General features: G+C 38.0%; 1 protein-coding gene across 1 annotated transcript in view; it reads left to right on the forward strand.

Moving 5' to 3' along the window:
* The window catches only part of eys (eyes shut homolog), a 272,564-nt gene that overhangs the window by 60,162 nt on the left and 189,454 nt on the right, over positions 1–22,948 (forward strand). The window contains exons 13-19 of the mRNA XM_058058308.1: positions 3,466–3,588; positions 7,280–7,393; positions 9,624–9,746; positions 13,502–13,615; positions 14,000–14,233; positions 16,986–17,108; positions 17,202–17,315. Of these exons, the coding sequence (XP_057914291.1) occupies positions 3,466–3,588; positions 7,280–7,393; positions 9,624–9,746; positions 13,502–13,615; positions 14,000–14,233; positions 16,986–17,108; positions 17,202–17,315 (945 nt within the window). The remainder of the gene's footprint in view (positions 1–3,465; positions 3,589–7,279; positions 7,394–9,623; positions 9,747–13,501; positions 13,616–13,999; positions 14,234–16,985; positions 17,109–17,201; positions 17,316–22,948) is intronic.

Raw genomic sequence — 22,948 nt, forward strand, 5'->3', positions numbered from 1 at the left:
CAAAATTGACCCGAACACCATAGATGTTTCTTTAGTGATTAAGATTAGAAAATTAAAAACTAAAATTAGAAAATAAATAAAACTAATTAATTTAAGAGATGTTCTATAGCCCTCAGGATTAGCCAGGTAACATGTTTTTTTTTTCAAATTCTTTTGAGGTTCATTTTATCATTTTTGGAAATTGAAATGGAGGGGTATAGTGACAAAAAATGGCCTACATGCCCACACCAAAAGTATTAAAAATAAATTAAATATTTTCATGGATGAGGAAGACTAAAAAGGTAACCAAGAGATGAGAAGCAAATTTGAATGTAACTTATTGTTTTTAGTGTATTTCATAGCTGATTCAATACATGGGTCAAAACTGACCCGTTAACATCAGAAATGATACCAGAAAGCTAACACAAGAGGAAGGATATGTGCCCTGTGATTGGCTGGCGACCAGTCCAGGGTGTCCCCCGCCTCTCTCCCAAAGACAGCTGGGGTAGGCTCCAGCACTCCCGCGACCCTTGTGAAGATAGGCGATAGAAAATGAATAAATGAATGAATGAAAAAGAGTTGATATATCATGTAATTCTGCTGGTTCTGGTTGTTTTCCCTCTCCCATGTGTGGAGCCCATGAGCAAGGATGCGAACAAGGATGTTTTGTGCTAAAAATATATTAAGAACACAAGCTCACAAGAGCATAGAAAGTGCAAAATCATGGTAACACAAATCAAGAAGTTACATGTACTATATACAGCTGTATACATGGAGATCAACACACTGATTTATTGCACAGTTTGAAAAGACACCACCATATTGTATACTAACCGAACAATGTATGCAAACGGAGGCAAAAGTTTGGCATACATTTTCAACATTAACCGAAAAACATGCTAACCATGTTTCTACTGTATATAAATCTACTAAATATGGGAACATCTTTCTCCTGACTTTTTCGTATGCTTATTCAATTATTTTGTACTTTTTTACGTAATTATTTTGAGATAAATACATGGTAAAGTGCCTACCACAATTTATGTCATATAAGATGATCTAGAGCTAAAATGAGTTTGTGCATTCACAATATTTCATGCGGTGAATGAGCAGATACATCTTTTAAATTGTGGTAATAAACAACAGCAAAAATAGCAGTCTCATTGGTAACATTGAAGCTGTCTGATATATAATAGTTAATGTTAATCTTCCTGCCAACAGATGTATATAGCAAGCCCAGTAGATAACAAAACAATATTTAGGGTCTTTTTGGGGCAGTTCTGCAAATTTTAGGAAACAAAAGTGAGCAAATGTCTGTTTCAGCTGCTGGTCATACTGAACAGAGTGCTAAATTTGATGAGGGTGTCAGTAGAAATGTGACATTCCTTCATGCAACATTACCCGCCAAGTGAATTGCATGCACAATTGGTTATTAAGCACTTCAGAAACACTCTGTTGGGGACAATAGTTGGCCATTACCTAGTCCAGGTAATTCATAATATGAAAAGGGTTGATGGAAGGTCACATGGTTTTTTGGAACACACAACCATCTACTGACTTTGATGAAGAGCAACAGGACATTTTTGTGGCGTTTTGTGGTCACTCTATTTATTTCACTCCTGCTGAAAAAAGCAGCATAAACCAGTTACCAGCATGACCAGGATATGCCACCGTATTCTCCTCCAACACAAAAACACAACATTTGCTGCCATGTTGAAAAAAACAGCATAGACCAGGGATGAAGAGTCTTGAACCAGTCATGATGTGCTATACATATCACTATATTGACACTTACTATGGTACCCATTATATCATTGTATGGTCATATCACCGAGTACTTCGGTATGTGATAAAAATGAAATGAAAAAATAAAATAAAAAAAACTATATTAGGAAGGGGCGGCACGGCGGTCTAGTGGTTAGCGCGCAGACCTCACAGCTAGAAGACCAGGGTTCAATTCCCACCCTCGGCCATCTCTGTGTGGAGTTTGCATGTTCTCCCCGTGCATGCGTACGTTTTCTCCGGGTACTCCGGTTTCCTCCCACATTCCAAAAACATGCTAGGTTAATTGGCGACTCCAAATTGTCCATAGGTATGAATGCGAGTGTGAATGGTTGTTTGTCTATATGTGCCCTGTGATTGGCTGGCGACCAGTCCAGGGTGTACCCCGCCTCTCGCCCGAAGACAGCTGGGATAGGCTCCAGCACCCCCCGCGACCCTTGTGAGGAAAAGCGGTAGAAAATGAATGAATGAATGAATGAATATTAGGAAAGCAGGAAGTGAACAAATGTAACAGTTACTGATTGTAAAAGTACCACATGGAGGGGTAGGATTTAATAAGCTTTGCTTCTTCCTACTCCTTTTGGACATGTGGAACTGGGAACTGATTATGGGATGCACTCAATTGTAATCTGATGCATGTTCAAATGAAATAAAACCATTACCATTACCAAAATCTTCTTCAGAACACTCTGACCGGTGGCATCCCAATTAAGTGAAATATATATTTTTTCTATGACAGACAATAAATAAGATGAATGTGAAAGGTGAATGCCAGCACAAAAACACAACATATGCTGGTCCTGCTGGTAGCTGGTCTGTGCTGTTTTTTCAGCAGGGATAGAAACAAAAAAAACACTGTGGACACTGTGACACTTACTATTAACTTACTATTATGCCAGGTGTTGGCATATTAGCATTGTTAGCATTCTTAAAGTGATTTGAGGTATTTCATGGTCGAGGAATTTAAATATGTAGATTAAATACATTAAGGACAACTTATTTATCTACAACAGCAGTTTTCTCATGGAACTTTACACATGAAGATCACTAGTGAAAACAGAACCAACTGAAACCCCACGCAAGCAAGCACTTGGCGATGGAGGCAAGGAAAAACTCTGTCTCGGGAAGAAACCTTGGACTGTGTGGCCTACACGCTAACCACTCCCTCACCGTGCAGCCAGGACTAATTGTAATATTGTAAATTCACGATATGCTGATATGCTTAATGCTTTAAAAGACACTTTGATTTGATGAGGAAAAACCTCCAGTCATTGTTACCTATTGGATTCAATCCTATTTCATGTCAACATGACTAACTTTCTGAGTGACTTCAACTTGCTGAGTTCAATGCTATATGTTCTTGCCATGCCACCCCCCTTCAATTCATCTGATATAATGAGTACCACCATTTGCCTGTGTTTTATTTACAACAATAGATATTGACAATAGTTTCTATCAGAGGCATGCAGATGTCCATTTGGTGGAGCAGATAAATGTGATATAGATCTGTTCGGTGGGTCGGGTCATTGTCAATGAGCGGCTCAATTAACATACTGCATAGCTGCTAGAATGCCAGAATGAAATCGATAAACCCATGAATCTGCTAAAGAAAAGGACTTATAAACACAGAGCCACATGAATCTATGCATTTTCCACGTTTGCATCCTATTTGAATTCACATTTTGAACTTAATTGTCATTTCAGGTTTTAAAGGAAAAGACTGCTCCATAGATATTGACCTTTACTCCTTTGGGATGTGCAGTGAACATACGATTATGTGCACGGAAACAAAGGATGGACACAATGTGACCTGCACATGTGAAAGAGGTAAGCAAGGCCTTTTGATTACATTTTTTTAAAGAGGTAAAAGTGACACCAGTGACACTCATGACTGAAACTGACAAAGTTATTGTTAAGAATTACAAGATCGAGGTTGCTGATGATAAGGGTATGTGTCAGCTTGCAAAATCAGAATAAAAATAGAATAAAATAGTGTTCTGCCCTGCCAATTATATGGTACAGAGTCATGCTGAACCTAACGTTGTGTATCAAAGTCTTCAATACAAATGTGCATATCTTACAGCACTGGTGTTTACATATTCTGTGTATGTTCAGAATATATAAAATGTCTAGCTAAGCAGTACATATATTGTATTTACCTCCTTCCAGTAAAGAAGTGCTATGTTTATGCAATGTTTTATTATACGGTTAACCCCCAAATCATTAAAACTCTGACTAAATTAAAATAAAACTTGGCTGGAAAATACACAAGAAATAATATGCAAATAAATATCAGCTCTTGTGTTAACTCATGTCCATGTCCATAATTATTCGTGTCCTTTCTCAATACATGCCAATGCTATTCATAATCAATTCTAATGCGTCACATTATTATTTTTATGAGGTTGATAGCAGGGCCGCATGGTGACCGAGTGGTTAGCATGTTGGCCACATAGTCAGTATGTTTGCATGTCCGGTTGGTTTTCTCTGAGTACTCCGGTTTCCTCCCAAATTCCAAAAACATGCTAGGTTAATTGGCGACTCCAAATTGTCCATAGGTATGAATGAGAGTGGGAATTGTTGTTTGTCTACATGTGCCCTGCAATTGACTGACGACCAGTCCAGAGTGTAGCCCACATATCGCCCAAAGTCAGCTGGGATAGGCTCCAGCAAACGCTAACAATGATAAGTAGCATATACAATGGATAGGTGGATGCAATTTCTTGTGTCATTTTCCAACAAAACAACCCAATCAATTTCACCCTTTCTCACAATTTGGCCAAACAAAGAATAACATGTGGACATTAAAGAGTTAATTGTATTTGTGTTTCAAACGCTGTATTGTCAATTAAATATGATGTATGTTTATGTGACACATAGTGTGTATATATTTATGCTTATTTATTCCAAACTTTAAATAGAAACCTTTGCAGATCAAAAGCTCATATTTTAGTTTGCATTACTCTGCACTAGCATTGCCATCTTTTTTCCCAGACGAATCGCTATTTGGTAGAAGTTCATGCAACCAAATCAATAACTGAGCGACTTCATTACTTCTGTTGCACATATGCTGGGCAGATGTCAAAATGATCCTTCATTTGTGAGTGATTTCTTATGTAAATGAAAGCAACTTGCCGCAAGCTACTATCCCACATCACCTCTCAAGGGCACACTGAAAAACCTTGTTTTGCCTAAGATGTTCCAGGTCGGTGCCATTGGCAGCTACCTTATCTTATGCTTGCCAGACTCATTTGTTGTAAAACATGTTGCTAAAGTCCCTGAATGTAGACTGTCAGACTGACTGCAGACTGATTTTAACACTAAATATTGTTTTTTTTTTTTATGTCAGCCTCACTGGAACATGGGAAAAAAGACTGGGTGTTCCCACATGTTCATGCCACGTCATGTCAATGTGTGTAATAATAGTCAATTCCCACTAACAAATACATAAAATACCTTGCATTTTACTTGATACTCTCCAATTGTCAAAAGAAAACACACACAAAAAAATGCCACATTTATTTGTGGTGTATAATAACGGTTTCTGTAACATTACATTTTTGGCGACACGCTAACAAACAGTAGGGGCCGTGATATATCAGTGTGCAGTGTGACAGTAGGTAGACACACTTGTGGCATCCTCACTTGGTAAAGAAATGTCCAAATTCAGCATTTTTTTACTTCATCCATTCATTTTCTATACCGCTTATCCTCACTAGGGTGACGAGAATGCTGGAGCCTATCCCAGTGAGAGGCTGGGTACACCCTGACTGGTCGCCAGCCAATCACAGGGCACATATGAAGAGCTTGCAACCAAAAGGCGCTAAATCCAATTTTCACTAAGTTGCATGGTTGTCATGAGTTTAATAGACCTCTGTCATGTGTATCCAAATCACATATTTTGGTCTTGAAATCATTTTAAAAAATATGGAAAAAAAGTGATATGAAATTTATGCTTTCAACCAAAAGGCGCTATTTCCATTTCAGATTTCAACCAAAAGGAGCTAAATCCCCGGCTAAATTCTTTATTCTTTATTCTGATTGGCCCAAGTTTCCCATCTATTGATAATCTGACCAATCAGAGAGAAGAATACAATTGGCACTGCACATACAGAAAGCCAGTATCAGTGCGCATCCTGTTTTGTTTGTGTACATTAAGTACACGTATGATAGTTACAGTATGTTATGCAATTCAGGAGAACACAAATTGTGTTTTTACAGTATTCTGTAACATGGAAGTTTTTTTTTACGCCATAAAAGGCATGTCTCTACCTTGACACCTCCAACTTTCATGAGAAACATTATTTTACTAAAGAGTTTGTAATGAGATGATTTTTGTCACTGTCACCTTCATGGTGCAGTCAAATATGAGCACTGCTTTTAATAACATTTTTATTATTCTGTGTTGTAATTATTTTATTAGCATAGCACATTAAAGCACCTTACATTCTTTTATAACAATGCCATTGAAGAAGTTAAAGGTGACTTAAAATTTATTTCAGCCAAAAGGCGCTAAATCCATCATTTCAGCCAAAAGGCGCTAAATCTGAAAAAAAAAAATAATTTAAAAAAATATATAAAATACATGGTGTGTGCAGGATTTTTATAGCATGCATTTTTATGACCTATATTGATAACTCTTTCATTTGCAATATAGACTTGATGACCAAATAGATTGATATGTGCGTAATTAAAAATCATTGATTTTCTCGAAATCAGTCAAAATGGATTTAGCGCCTTTTGGTTGCAAGCTCTTCATATAGACAAACAACCATTCACACTCACATTCATACCTATGGACAATTTGGAGTCACCAATTAACCTAGCATGTTTTTGGAATGTCGGAGGAAACCGGAGTACCCGGAGTACACTCGTCCACCGTGTGTCCCATTTTTTTACTTCCGAAAATGCAAAAAAATGAATTGACTTGTACAGTCAATACATTTAGAATGCAGTAAAATGGATAAATATTAATATTTGTTTTATTGAAACATGATTTTTTTCCCCATCCTGACTGGTGAGGCTATGCCTCACCTGCCTCCCCGACTGCAAGTCACTGATGATAGATGATGTACAGTAGCTGTATGTGTGTTAACCCACATACAGCTTCTCCAACACCGATATGCTACTTCTCTTTAATTGGCTCTCTGTGTGTTTTTCAGTGTGAAAGTGTGATCTGAGTGTTTACACATGTGCATCCATGCATGTTATTTGTTTCATGCGCTTCCCTTTCCGCATAGATTGACTTTGATCATGAAATCACTAGATCGGCCTCGTTTAATGCGATAAACGACTTGCACTTATTTAACATGATTAAATAATCCAGTGAGCTAGAGTTGCACGCCTGCCTGCCTGCCTGCCTGCCCTCATGTGTGTGCTTGACAATCTATTGGAATCAATACCTGCTTTGAAAAAAAGCTAACAAAACAATAGGCTTCTGGATTGGCAGTGTAATGCAACCAAGCGTAAAGATTCAAATAACCTGTTTTTTTTTTTTGTTTGTTGGCGTGTGTTGCAGGGTTTGGAGGGTCATTGTGTGAAGTAAATATCAACGAGTGCGAGTCAAAGCCATGCCAAAACAATGGTGTTTGTGTGGACGGCAATGACCTGTATCACTGCTTCTGCCCACAGGGTAAAGTGAAACCTCACACACAAGGTGGTAGATAACCACAATGTATACAGTGGTGTCAAAAAAAATGTTTGCCCCTTCCTGATTTCTTATTTTTTTTTGCATGTTTGTCATAATAAAAATATCTTAGTCAGTGACAACAAAGCTGAACACAAAATGCAGTTTTTAAATTAAACATTTTATTATTAAGAGAGGGAAACAAAAACAAACCTACAGTACATAACCCTGTCTGACAAAGTGCTCCATAAGTGCCTCAATGCCCCATAAACCTAATAACTGGTTGGGCCACCATTAGTAGCAACAACTGCAATCAAGCGTTTGCAGTAACTTGCAATGAGTCTCCTACAGTGCTGTGGAGGAATTTCATCTTTGCAATTCAGCCATACAGGAAGCACTGCCTTTTTAGGATCATACCACAGCATCTCAATGGGATTCAGGTCAGGATTTTGACTAGGCCACTCAAAAGTCTCCATTTTGTTTTTCTTCAGCTATTCTTGCTGGAATGTTTGGAGTGTCCTTCTGCCGAACCCGTTTTTTCATCATTCTCCCTCGGAATTGTTTTGGGAGACAGCAGAATTCATGTTTCCATTTACCACAGCAAAACAACCCAAGACCATCACACTGCCACCACCATATTTTACTGTTGGTATGAGTTCTTTTTTTGAAGAAACTTTTACACCAGATGTATTTTGTAATAATCTGTTGTTTTATTATAAAATACAGCAGAGTATTACAAAATGTGATGTTATTATATAATGTGGCGCTACACTCCCATTTTGTATGTGCTGAACTCAAGGATCCATCCGTCCATTTTCTATACCGCTTATCCTCACGAGGGTCGAAGCCTATCCCAGCTGTCTTCGGGCGAGAGGCGGGCTACACCCTGGACTGGTTAAACTTATTTACGTTCACATACTTTTGTCTAGATTTTTGTTAGTGAGTGGCAAAAAGTGCATTTTTATCACACAGCACAATGCCACAGATTAACCACACAACAGCAATTAATCAGTGAACATGCAATGTTTCATTAGGCAAAAAAACATATATTTCTTTAATTGTGCATTGTACTATATAATCAATATATGTTCATTGCTCCGGTTAATAGCAATTATTTTCAGTAACATGCTGCAAGGCCATGTGGTGCTCAATAAGAGCAATGTTAACTAATATTGTGTGTACATTTCCAAGTCATTGCATAATGTCCACTCATTTATTTAGAAATAGTGAGTTGCACCATTACGGATAGCTGAAATAAATATAGGTATTTTCCTAATCATTTCATGGTTCCATTGGCGTGTTACCTTAGAGTCATAGTTCTGATTAAACCTCGATTGCAGGTTAAGCCTGTTATGCATTTTTAATGAAGTCAGGATAATTGTCAAATTTTATGACTCAAAGAGAGGTGGAAATTGGTTCCATGGTCAGTTTGAGAAATGATGAAATGATGAGTATTTGACCTGCTTCGATGGTGCTGATGGCCCAGCATTAGTCATGGGCCTCCTGTAGCTGCTGTGTGTGACAGCGCTAATGATAGTCATTTTGCAGCGTGACCATGCACTCCAATGTATTTATGGGGGGATGAAATGTCAAAAATTGGCAGCACTCATTTTCATAGCATTTACTATTCTGTTTGGAAATTTTAAGCTTTCACAAATATTAATGAAGTAGACACACGCAGTCTTAATGAAAATACATATTTATGTCATACATTCAATAACAATGCTGTTGTTGGTGTCTCTATTGGAATCAAATCAAGGAAACACAACACTTTTTTTGCAGCATTTATAGTTATACTTGACTAAAATGGACCTCAGAACAATTCCTAAGACTGGGCATGAGCCAAATATTGAAGATACCTGCCTCTCCAATGTTGGAGTTTGTACTGTACATCCGTGTGTACTGTACCTGGAGCACACATTTACATCAACTGCATTGTGGAGTGATGCACTGTGAACCATTGTTGCTTATTTCATCATAACTCCCATAGAGGCTGGCTATGCCGGGTATTAGTTATCATACTGACGACTAATTGTTCTGGTATGACTATATTATGATTTTTTTGCACAGAACTATACATATTTTTCAAACTAAACCGAGCTTTGTCTGGAAAAAAATATTCTCAAGCACTTGGGTGTGATTTGATTCTAATTGGCATCTTTTCAAGCATGGTGTTTACTGACATTTACACGCCATCTTTGATGAGATTTTTTTTTCCCCTTTCTATTCTTTCCAGGGTTTGGAGGGTCGAGCTGTGAAATCAATCACGATGAATGTGCTCATGGGTACTGCGCCAATAATTCCACATGTATTGACTTAGTTGCAGACTATGAATGCATCTGTCCATTGGGATTTGCTGGTGAGTTATCTATGTCATCATTTTCATTGTTTGGACATTAATGTATATGATGACTCTGCAATATCCTGTAATCAACAAGGTGGTTACATGACAACACAGAGAAATGATATTAACAGACTGCAATTTAAATAGACACTAGGTTCTCTTGCAGGTTATCCTGTCAAAATGTATTGGTACTGTATATAGTAGACATGGTACTGTATACAGTAGACACAGTACAGACCCGAACATAAGTGTCTGTGAAGTAGCATTTATTATTTATAAATGAAATATTTTCATAAGGCTGCACGGTGATCTCGTGGTTACCGTGCAGACCTCACAGCTAGGAGACCTGAATTCAATCCCACCCTCGGCCATCTCTGTGTGGAGTTTACATGTTCTCCCCGTGCATGCGTGGGTTTTCTCCGGGTACTCCGGTTTCCTCCCACATTCCAAAAACATGCTAGGTTAATTGGCCACTCCAAATTGTCCATAGGTATGAATGTGAGTGTGAATGGTTGTTTGTCTATATGTGCCCTGTGATTGGCTGGCGACCAGTCCAGGGTGTACCTCGCCTCTCCCCTGAAGACAGCTGGGGTAGGTTCCAGCAACCCTCGCGACCCTCGTGAGGACAAGCGGTAGAAAATAAATGCATGAATGAATGAATGAATATTTTCATAGGTAAAGCCTAGAAAACCTATTTAACGGGTTTTTAACAATATTAGAGACCTCGAGACATGAAATAAAACCCTTATAGTCACCTTTTCACTCGTATTACCCAGAATAGTAGATATCATCAGTGAAATTAAGACACAATATACTGTAGATCCACATGTTAGCATTGGGAGAGTTCCTTGCTGTTTCATACTTTACTTCCTGTGTAGAATACTACATACCGTCTCTTTTATTTCTATTTTATTTCATGTAGTCATTTTTATCTTTGAAATAACATCATTTAGGCCTAAAACGTGTGAAATGAAATAGCGATATTGCTTTACTAATCGGCCTTAGTCCACCACAGAACAGCTCTGATTTATTAATAATATAAACTGTATTATGGAAAGCAGGAAGTGAACAAATGTAACAGTTACTGATTGCAAAAGTACCAGAGGAGGGGTAGGATTTAATAAGCTTTGCTTCTTTCTACTCCTTTTGGACATGTGGAACTGGGAACTGATTATGTGATGCATTCAATTGTAATCTGATGCATGTTCAAATGAAATAAATCCATCACCATTACCATATATTTTGAAAAACTGTGATAGAGTGAAGCTGCTAAACTTGAAGCAAGGGGCGACTGTAATTCATAGGTATGATTACCTCCTGTGCTACGCCCTTATTTTGATGTACTTCCTGCTGAATGTGAGGTGCAGCCACTTGACACGTTAATTGACAATAAGTGGGTTTATTAGCCCAGTGGAGTCAATCTAAGTATGCTGGTTCATTGTCACTGTTTGGTCCGCTATACACCGTAAACAAGACATTTTGTTGCTTATGCTGGCTACTTTTCATACTTACCAGTTTGACTACATGTTTCATTGAGCCTTTTTGATCTGCGGCCTTTGATTTACCTTTTATCAACATAACTGTAAGTCGTCACACCTGTTTGTGCTAATTAAGACTCCTTTTTTCTGCACATTGCACCTGTCTCTGCATACCAAGGGCCGACATTCGACAGCTTCAGCGTAAATATTAACAATACGGCTATAGAAATGTCTATTTTTGACACTCCGCTTGCTGCGCCTCCTCCAAAGCCTCGTTAGCTCGACATTGTTGTCCTCTCTCTTCAATTGACATTGTTTAGTGTTGACACAATCTAGTTTTAAGGCCTAAATATGCCTCATGCATTTATTAAACACATACACAAGTATAAAATGTATGGCTACTCAACACTGAATGGTAATGATAATGACAGATGAAATCTGAGTCACGATGTCAGCAGTCACACCGCACACAATGGTGCGTTCATGTGCCATTAAAGAAAGTGTGAAATTGCTTGATGAAAAAATATCATCAGTCAAGCATAAAGACATAAAACCTGTATTATCACATATTTATAAATTGGTACCATTTTTGGTGAATGAGAATGAAATGAAAATGAAAACCTTTGTCCAAAAATCTGAATGTTGAATTGCAAATGTGCTGGGATTCACTGTGTGTATCTCTTTGCTTCAAACCTCAGGAGAAATTTTGGTGTTTTTAAGTGTAAAATATAACATTTGTTGCTGTCTTTTATTCAGTGCATGGCTTTTCATGGGATATCTGAAAAAAACTGCTTGTGAAAACATGTTGATCAGCACTAACAAGGCAGTTTTATTTTTATTTATATCCCATAGCCCATTAAAGCAGATGAAAACTAGGCCAAATAAGTAGTGTTTATTTGTGGCTGTGAGAGGACACTCACTGTGATAAATATCAAATATGATGGCAGAAAAGCCCCATTATGTACAGTATATAACCCACATGCTATTTATGATTTACATGCTATTTTAGGTTACTCATGGATGTTATCCGGGTGGTCAAATCATTTGGATCTTTCTTCAGATGGATGGTGATCAGCAACCTTTTTGAGATTTTGCAGTTGTTTTTAGTGTTTTTCACACATGGTTAAAATGAGCTGTGGTGTGCAAAACAAGCTTGATTGCTCGAGAGAAAGAGGTCACCGTTCGCTTTCAAGTGAACACTTGTGTGTTACAGGTCATTTGAGCTTAAAATGAATGCCCAAAGTCAATGTTTAAAGACATGGACCAGTGTTAAAATTGCAGAATTTTGTCTGACCGTGAATGCACCCGTACAGTTTTTAACCTTCAGACTCCAGCTAATGGTAAAGATTAGATATTGTATTTCGGTATTTTCCATAACTAAAGTGGCCTTAATATGATTATATGTTACATATGCTTTGAAAGTTTAAGCCATCATTATTTTTTTTTTTGATTCTGTGATATTAAAATATTCATATTACAGTAATGACTTGTTTGGTTCCACACCCGAGTGTGATGGTTAAATTTCCACAATGTAGGATTCCTTATTTCTAAATGGAATATTTTTGTCGTAAATTCATAGAAAATGTGTTTGACCTTCTAAATATAGTTTTTAACATTACTAGGACCCTGCAGACATGAACTAACATCCCTATACGTGTGTGTGTGTGTGTATATCAGATATATATATATACGTATACTATAAATAACGGAAGCCCGTGTTTTTATTCTGGATTTTGGACCTGGAGAAATAATTTAAATCAACAAAAGGCTGTTGTTCCGTTACAGTGATCACGTCTGGTGATTCTGTCCCTCACCAAGCGTTACTGACATCAACTCATCGGTGTTGAATGTCTTTCTTCAATGCCTTATACTGTTTATGTATATTGGTTCATCTTGAAAATGCTTAATTTAAGGAAAAAAATAAGTATCATTTTTGAAAAACCATTATTGAGTGAATTTCAACTGTGCATTGCCGAGTGATAATCTGTCAAAACAAGCAAAGGGACGAACATGTAATCTCCGCTTGCAGTACACATTTTTTGGTTTAGAACTATTACTCTGCATGACAATTAACAGTTTGAAAAACACTTTACGCAAAAAGCATTGGAGCAATTTACAAATGTCAGAAACCTGCTGCTCTAAAAAATAAAAGTCCTCACCTTCTGTTGACAGTATATGTAAGCTATGATCATGTGAATTGGATTAAACAATAACGTTATTATTGGTCTTTGACTTTTTGGATGGTGCTGTTACTTTTGTCAATACGAAAAAAAATATATTTTTTTTTTCCAGGAAAAAATTGCTCAGCTGTTCTCCAAACATGTATCACTGATGTTGACATCTGCAAAAATGGAGGAACCTGTTTCTACAACTTGGCTGGAGAAATGCAGTGCATTTGCCCAACAGGTATTATAATAGTGTAGGTTGCATGGAAGGATACCTGATTTTTAAAGATTCACGCTAGAGGTAATGTTAAGTTTCCTATATCACAACCACAGTTTCTTTTCATTTGTTTTGCTCTTGTATAGAAAACCACATTAGTTCCTTATAACTGGGTGTTGAGTTGAGGAAGACAGTATTTTTCCTGGAGGTTGCGCTTCGCTGCTTGAATCACTTCTTTGCCCGCGTTGTGGTTAGATAAAATATGTAAATCTGTCTGGAGGTAAAAGCCTGGCAATGAAATCCCAATCCATGATGCGTGCCAGACATGGAAGTCAGGTGCACGCTGCTGGTGATTCAGCGCTGCATATCCATCACTTCTTTGATCCTATTTCTTCTTCCTCTTTCCAGGATACCATGGCAGTGACTGCTCCTCGTCTGTGAGCCAATGTGTGTCCAATCCCTGTAACTCTGAGGGGACCATCCGCTGTGAAGGTCTTGCAAATACTTACACATGTATTTGTCAACATGGCTACACTGGACCACGCTGTGAAAGCGCTATAAACCAGTGTGTTGATGGCCTGTGTCAACACGGATCAACATGCGAGGATCTTTTCAGAGGCTTCAAGTGTGATTGTTTACCAGGTAGCTGTCGTATCCAACAGGCACTCGCTTCCAATTGAAGCTTCACTGCAATGAATTGTGATCATAGCAGAAACACTCCACAGTTGATTATTTCACTTCTTTAGTGGGAGTCTAATCTCTGCAGGCTTAAGCAACAACATGAAACACATCTATGAAATGTGTTTGCCAGAGCTTGGTTCATCGGGGTGTGAGCTGACTTTCAAGTCATGAAAAGCTGAGATGAATCCAGGATTTCTCTTGAAATCGACTTAAGTTAAAAAAAATAAATAAATAAAAAATGCGACAATCTCGACACTGAATGTCAGATACAAGGTAACAAACATGCATGCATTCCCTTAATAGTCATACTGCAGTGTTTTGCAAAGAAAATACAATATTGAAAAAAAAAAGACTGATTAAATGAAATAAATTAAACTTATTTTTCGATGTTAAGTTTGTTTTTTGTAAAAGCTACTGCTTCTCTAGCATGGCATAGCTTGGTTCCTTGGACCACGGTGCTATTGGATATATTGTTAATCATCATACAGTTTTTAAAAGGTTTTCAAATTGTATTAATTTATCATCAATGAGGAAGATTGTGGAAAGAGCCCATAATGAAAGTAGCCGTTGCCGCACTCCTCTAGTGAGTGAAACATAAGCTTGTGTGCTTCAAAAGTGAGCGTTACTAGTTACCAGTAAAAGTAACTATTGCCCCCCCCCTATACACTGCATTTATTGCAGTCGACAGGTGTTTCTGTGGGTTGGAGTTGCTCACACAAGACGTGGACAATGTTTTTTTGGGGGGACATAATGTACATTTTACCTTTGACATTAAAGTAGTGTCTGTACTTCCATTTGGCAAAAATTTGGCAATTTGGCTGTCTTCTCACTAGAGTCCTCCTCGCTCGCCAATTCTCGCTGTCGCACTTTGGACATGCTCTAAACACCCGTCCACCCAAGTTCTCTGGCTGAAAATGCAATCTGACTAAACCTTAGCCCGACCCACTCCCGACCCCCTCCCTTGTCTCTCCGCAACGCTCTCAATGCGCTGCAGATTAGTTATGAAGTTGGTGATATATTTTTAGGCGGCTTCAGTAACATGCACCAAAGGTGTCGAAAATGGTAACGGCGTTATGCTGACAGTGAAAGTAATTAGTTAGATTACCCGTTACTGAAAAAAAGTAACAGCGTTACTAACGCCGTTATTTTAAACACCTTTATTCCCATCACGGGCTGCACGGCGGAGGAGTGGTTAGCGCGCAGACCTCACAGCTAGGAGACCCGAGTCAATCCCACCCTCGGCCATGTTTAGATTAGATTAGATTCAACTTTATTGTTATTGCTCATGTCACTGGCACAGGGCAACAAAATGCAGTTAGCATCCAACCAGAAGTGCAATTATATAAGTACCTTGGTATTAAGTAAATGTAGAAAAATGATATGGACAGACAGTATGGATGTGACAATATATAATTACAGTAATATATACAGTATTGCAATGGAGTGACTAGAGTATGGCTATTTCAGATTATATACATTATAAACAGTATGATCTATGAATGCAAAAGATATTACAGTAATACGTATGTACAATGGTGTAATGAAGTAGTGCAATGAAGTGATGGGGGAGGGCATAGATCAGCGGGGGGGATGTAAGTAGTGGAAGGGGTGGTCAGTGGGGGGCAGAGTTCAACAGGGAGACAGCTGTTGGGAAAAAGCTGTTCCTAAACCTGGTGGTTCGTGTCCGTAAACTCATATAGCGCCTCCCTGAGGGTAGGAGGGCAAACAGTCTGTGCGCTGGGTGGTGTGAGTCTTTGGCAATTTGTGATGCCCTCCTGAGACAACGCTTCCTGTAGATGTCCCCGATGGCAGGAAGTGGGGCTCCGGCAATGCGTTGGGCAGATTTCACTACTCTCTGCAATGCCTTCCGGTCCGCGACAGAGTAGTTCCCATACCAGGCTGTGATGCAACATGTGCCATGTGATTGGCTGGCGACCAGTCCAGGGTGTACCCTGCCTCTCGCCCGAAGACAGCTGGGATAGGCTCCAGCACCCCCGCGACCCTCGTGAGGACAAGCGATTAGAAAATGAATGAATGAATGAATATTCCCATCACTGCTGGTGGTGCCAAATAACCTCCCTAAGTGAGGTAGCACATTTCTTCCTGTCTCTCAATGTGCGCTAATGCTAATGCGCTAACACATTTTGGTAGCTCCCTTGCTACCCAAGCTTTGTTTTTGGCTTGTAAATATACAATTTGCATTGATGATGTAAGCAAGTCTTCCTGTTGTAATACTACAGGTTTTATTTTGGAAATAGGAAAACCTTTGGTATGTTCTTTCCTCGTCATCCTCATTTTAATGCAGTTCTTCTTTTCAGATCATGTTAGAAAAAATATTATAACAGACATATGGGCAATCACAGATAAATCCTGAAGACACAGACTGACTTACATTTATTCAACAACCGTCTTTCATTATGCGTGAATGTGCGGTGAACAGCGCTCAATATCACTACGAAGACTCAACAAGATGCTTGTTTGCGTCAGCATTTTTTACCATGACTGGAGCACAGGTCTTGTTCTGCAACACACAGCCATCCCAATGAGAGCGGCTCAGTGGAAAGCGGATGAAAACAAAGTGAACACATTTTTGTCTTAAAGCCAAAACTTTCCCAAACGTGGCTGATCTATTTGCGTCATATTCAGTAGAGATTTGTTTAGTCAGAATTAGCATACAGTCCAACGGTTTCCACACATTATGTCCTCTCTGCAGGCTCAACTGGTCGCTTTTGTGAGCAAAACATCGATGACTGCAAGGGAAATCCATGTGGCATCCTGAGTGTTTGTAAAAACACCATCAGTGGCTACAATTGCTTCTGTGCGCCTGGATTTATTGGTATATAAGTTATTCTTTGCCAGTTCATGTCGCATTTCTGTACTCACTCACTACAGCAATCTGTCCTCTTTGTCCTCCATCCATGCTTTATAGGTGATAACTGTGAGATGGAAGTCAATAAATGCCTCAGCCAGCCTTGTAGAAACGGTGGCTCCTGTGTGGATGATCTCAGTTCATTTCGCTGCTTGTGCCCTCTTGGATTCACAGGTATTCTACACATGGCTGCTGTGATGTAATTGGTTTGTGCAACACACAGCACCCACATGCGATGAATAACATCATGATCAGTCACTGTAGTATATGTGTGTATATGCGTGTATATATATATATATATATATATATATATATATATATATATATATGTATATGTATGTATGTATATGCTCTAATTAGATTTTCTGCAAAATGCTTCATTTGCACTTTGAGTAAATAAATTAGTTTCAAGTCAAGGATCAATAGAAAATCCAAACATATCATGGACATTGCCATGATGAGAACATACTGACTCCTTATTTCTAAAATCACAAATACTTAAACTTGCTGATAGTTCATCTTCAAACAGCTAAAATAATGCATAAGGCTAAAAACAACCAATTACCTAAAAATGTAATCCAATACTTCTCTACAAGAGAGGAGAAATATGATCTCAGGGAAGAACTAAATTAGAAACACTTCTATGCTAGGACTACATTAAAAAGCCATAGCATTTCAATATGTGGAATCAAACTATGGAATGGATTGAGTAAGGAAATCAAACAATGCACAACGATGAGCCAATTCAAGAAACAATACAAGCAGTTGATGTTTGCTAAATACAAGGATGAAGAGTCTTGAACCAGTCATGATGTGCTATACATATCACTATATTGACACGCACTATGGTACCCATTATGTCAGGGGTGGGCAAACTACGGCCCGGGGGCCACATGTGGCCCACCAAGCGCTTGAATCCGGCCCGCCAGTTGCTTTTCAAGTATTTCAACTTTTAACATCCAAACTGACAACATGACTTGCAAGTTGGATGTCTTATTTAGTAAAAAAACTGTAAAATTAAATTACATAGTTTGATGTGGTCTGGTATTTAAACTGCTACTGAAAAAATGAGAACATACAGCTGATAGTATAACACTTTTACAGATAAAATGAGACAAATAATTCAAGGAAAATTATAAGCATGAAATAGTGTGTGTGTGTTAAATATATGTTCTGCCCCCCCCCCCCGACAATTTTGTTAACTCAATGCTGCCCACCAGTCAAAATATTTGCCCATCCCTGACCTACGGTGTGGGCCGAGGGTCAAACAGGACGTGGAGATGTTCATCGCACTTCCCAGAAAAATGAAAGGAAATTCCCGCTGACAGCCCTAATTATTGAATTATATAAGAATTATGTAAAAGTACCTTTACCCAAACTAATTGCTCTAGCACAGGGGTGGGCAAACTACAGCCCGGGGGCCAAATACGGCCCACCAAGTGTTTGAATCCGGTCCGCCAGTTGCTTTTTAAGTATTTCAACTTTTAACATACAAACTGGCAACATGACTTGCAAGTCGGATGTCTTATTAGGAAAAATAAATAAATTAAATTAAATGACATAGTTTGATGTGGTCTGATATTTAAAATGCTCCTGAAAAAATGAGAACATATACCTAATAGTACAACACTTTTACAGATAAAATTAGACAAATAATAAAATTAGACAAATAAAATTATAAGCATAAAATAGCGTGTGTGTGCATGTGTATATGTTCTGGCCCCCCGAACAATTTTGTTAACTCAATGCACCCCTGCATTATGTCATTGTATGGTCATATCACCTCGTACCAAAGTACGAGGTGCATTATTTAAAAAAAAACAAAAAACTTAAACTGTATTATGGAAAGCAGGAAGTGAACAAATGTAACAGTTACTGATTGTAAAAGTACCCGATGGAGGAATAGGATTTAATAAGCTTTGCTTCTTCCTACTCCTTTCGGACATGTGGAACTGGGAACTGATTATGGGATGCACTCAATTGTAATCTGATGCATGTTCAAATGAAATAAAACCATAACCATATTTCTGATTTAGAATCTGTTTCCCCTGGTCAATATGTTTGCATTATAATTTTCCCATGGCTATGGCTTCAAATCACTGTAGTCTGAGCGTCATGCCCCTCAAAGTAACTGCACCGTCGCTAGGAGATTTCAGGAGATACACCCATATGTAGAAAACTTTTTTTCTCTCTTTAAATTTACTGGGTGCGACTTATATACTGGTGTGCTCAATTGTCCAGAAATGACTGTGCTATAACTTGCTATGGAGATATCAATAATGTGGTTAGCTGCAATGAAAATCAGATCATTGATCCCGCCCATCTCCTCTTAAAGGCTTAAAATAAATATTGGCCATGGTTCATTGAATCCTATAAAACACATCATTGGCTATTGTTGGATGCTATCACGTCACCTTATTTACTTTATATTCAGTACTGGATGTCAGAAGGTCACATTTCAATTTTGTCTGGCCTTTTCCTCAAACAAGCATGTTTTTTTTTTATGTCTACATTTTCAGGAACAAAATTTATGTTTTACCATTGCAAACAAGGGTGAATGTCAAGGTTGTCACAAGGTGACTGACATCATCGAATTGAAAACTATAAAGCCTCACGGTACCTGTCATTAGTATTCAATATATGCTTGAATAGTTGACCTACACAAACATCAAAAAAAAGGTTACCTATTAAATCGCCAGTAAATTAACCAGTAAATTTAATTGCCTCCTGATGATGCCAGCATTGGAAAGTCATGGAGCACTAATTGTCCTTATGGTTTCACATTTCATGCTTTTGAAGTCAAGATCTCCTGCCGGACCAAAATGAGTCGATCAAGCATTTAAATGACGTGTGCTTCCTGTCGCTAATGGGCCACATAATCTCTTAATGGGATGAAGAAGAGGTCACTTAGTGGGCTTTCGGACAAGAAGTGTTTTGACTTGTAAACTGTGAAGTTATAATTACTTACTAGCTGTTAAAAATAGGACTGGCATAATGTCAGTCGGCTGAAAGTGACTTTAAGAATGTGGCAGGATCTTAATGATAAATTAAAAGGTAGCAATTATATTCATATAATGTTTGATATTTACTGGACAAAGACATATAGTTAATAATTGTTTTCATGATCAAACAAACAGAGGTTCAACAAAAAGTATTTTCTGCAAGGCTTTTTAATTATTTTTTGTGTGTCAAAAAAAAAGTCTTTTTTTTTTGTTTTTTGGTGTACGTATAATATAGTACGTAAAAATATTAACACATTTAATTTAGAATATTTATAGTTTTACATCCAAAAATATAAGAAAAATACATACACATTTTAATGCATTATATGGCCATATTTCATTAAACACCAGATTCTTATCAGAAATACGCAGTGTATTGAGTTGTTAATCATTTTTTTTGCATTCTATGAACAGATGAACCCCACATAAACACATTACAAAGATGATTAAAGAATTTCCCTGCCGGGATGTGTCTGTTGTGTCCCAATTTTAAAAGAACCACTATCCATTCTTCAGAGATGAGGTCGAAGACGTCTCATGACATCATCACCGTTCACCGCTTTCGGGTGAAATGAAGTGTGGGCTTACATTTCTATATTACAGTTGTCCCTTGTTTAATATAAATAAACATTAACAATATATCATTATAAACGAGTGTCCGTTACGGATAATTAATTTTGCCAGATGTGAGTATGAAACGAGTACATTTTGTCATTATCTGGGTTCATGTTGCAAGACACACAGTGACCCCCTCTCCTTAGATCACTGCAGCCACAAAAGAGCTCAGCGGTGCATCATTCACATACACGGTGCATGTGGAAAGTTGAAAATGTCTCCGCATTCTGCATATATGGCTAACATTAGCATAATATTTGTTACGCCTAAAGATGCAGTATGTATCTTTAACTTAACTGTCACTGCATTTCACAAGACAGTGGGCACGATCGTGCATCAGTCACTCATGGTGTTTGTTTTTTTTGTCTGTTTGATTTGGCTGGTGATATAAAGTCAGTTGGAGAACTGCTTGTTGCCCTGAGCGTGGTACTTTTGAGACAAATAATAATAATAATTTGCCATGTTTACATGAATCACTAATTTCATACAGCTCATTTAAAAATAATTAAAGGACAAAGTCTGAAAGATTACTCGCACATACACACAGTACACATATAGCTGAATGATAAACAATATAGCAACTTCTCCCAGTCAATTTCAGACTTGAAAATAATGCACATATGTAAGCCCCGCCCATTTCCAGTTAAACCATGGCCACTTCAGGTTTATGCACCGCCCACCTCGAGTACAGATACGGATACAGATAACCATATTTTCATTTGATATAATCTCGGCTCTGCTGGTTCAGAGTCTCCAAGCAGTGTGAAAGGTAATCAAATCTAATCTAATCTAATCTTGTCTCATAACATTACGGATGCATACAGTGACCTGAATATTACATATATATATATATATATTACATACTGCAACTTAACGTTCAATGTTTTTTGGCTTATCCACAGTCAACTACGAAACAGCAAAAATGTTTAAACAAAAAAACACGATATAGTGAGGGAGTTATATGCTATAACCATGACATAGCAAAGGGCAACTATATTTTGTTTTAATATAGCTCCGGAATCATACGTCTCTAATAAAATACAGCTTACAACCAGCAGTAACAACACTGATATAAAATAGGAAATGCATCAAACATACATTTGAAATAGAAATAAGACAACATGAAGTCTATGAATCAACAGCATGTACAACTTAAACCAGAGGTAGGGAACCTATGGCTCGGGAGCCAGGTAGGGCTCTTTTGATGACTGTATCTGGCTCTCAAGCATTTACCACAATAAAAATGTATGTTTGCTAACATTTTAAAGTAAACATCACAGAAATCACTGTTAAAAATAATATTAAAAATCAAAACTTTCTTATGCATTTTAATTCGTCCATCTATTTTCTACTGCAATATGGCGGACCATATCCATCTTTCTTGATAATATTTTCCAGATCAAACACCAAAACTTGATTATTACTGGGTAATGCGGTAGTCTACCTCGGTCATTGAGATGTCAACATGTAAATGTAGACTTTCCTCCTTTAGTCAAATAGTTACCTAGCTAAAGCTGCAGAACCAAGCCTTCTGACGAAGATGGCCGAAAGAATGAAATATACTGAGTACGGTGCAAAACCATGCAGCAGCAGAAGTTGCATTAATGGCAGCAAGTATTTGATTTATTATTAGACACTGCGCTGCTCACGAAAGTGTGCTGGCCACACCCCATTGGCGTGGGGTAGTGTGCCTGGTCTACATAATTAGAGCCCATTATATCTAAAACTGTTGGTCTTACATAAAAATGCACACATTTTATTGCATTCAATGTTTAAAAAAATGTATATGGCTCTCACAGATACACATTTTAAAATATCTGGCCTTCATGGCTCTCTTAGCCAAAAAGGTTCCCGACCCCTGACTTAAACCAACCATTCTCTTGAGGTTTAAAAACTTGTCTCTCAGATTGTTTTGAAAGGACGTCCAAGGGCTGTACAATGTGTAGCCATTGGCCGTTGATTTCAAAATTAGAACGCCACTTGATTCTCGTGATCACGCAAAACCCAGGCGTAAGGGCGAAGATTAGGGGCAAGAGGTAGAAATGGGAATCAGGCGTAATCACCATCACATGGATGCTTTCTCACTTTTTTCTGTGGACAAGTTTGTTGTGATCACTGGGCCGAGATTATAAACATGTAAATCACTGTTTATTACAGAAGAGCAGATTGATTTAATAATTTTCAGAGGAG

This window comes from Doryrhamphus excisus, chromosome 20 (assembly GCF_030265055.1).
Source record: "Doryrhamphus excisus isolate RoL2022-K1 chromosome 20, RoL_Dexc_1.0, whole genome shotgun sequence".
Classification (NCBI taxonomy): domain Eukaryota; kingdom Metazoa; phylum Chordata; class Actinopteri; order Syngnathiformes; family Syngnathidae; genus Doryrhamphus; species Doryrhamphus excisus.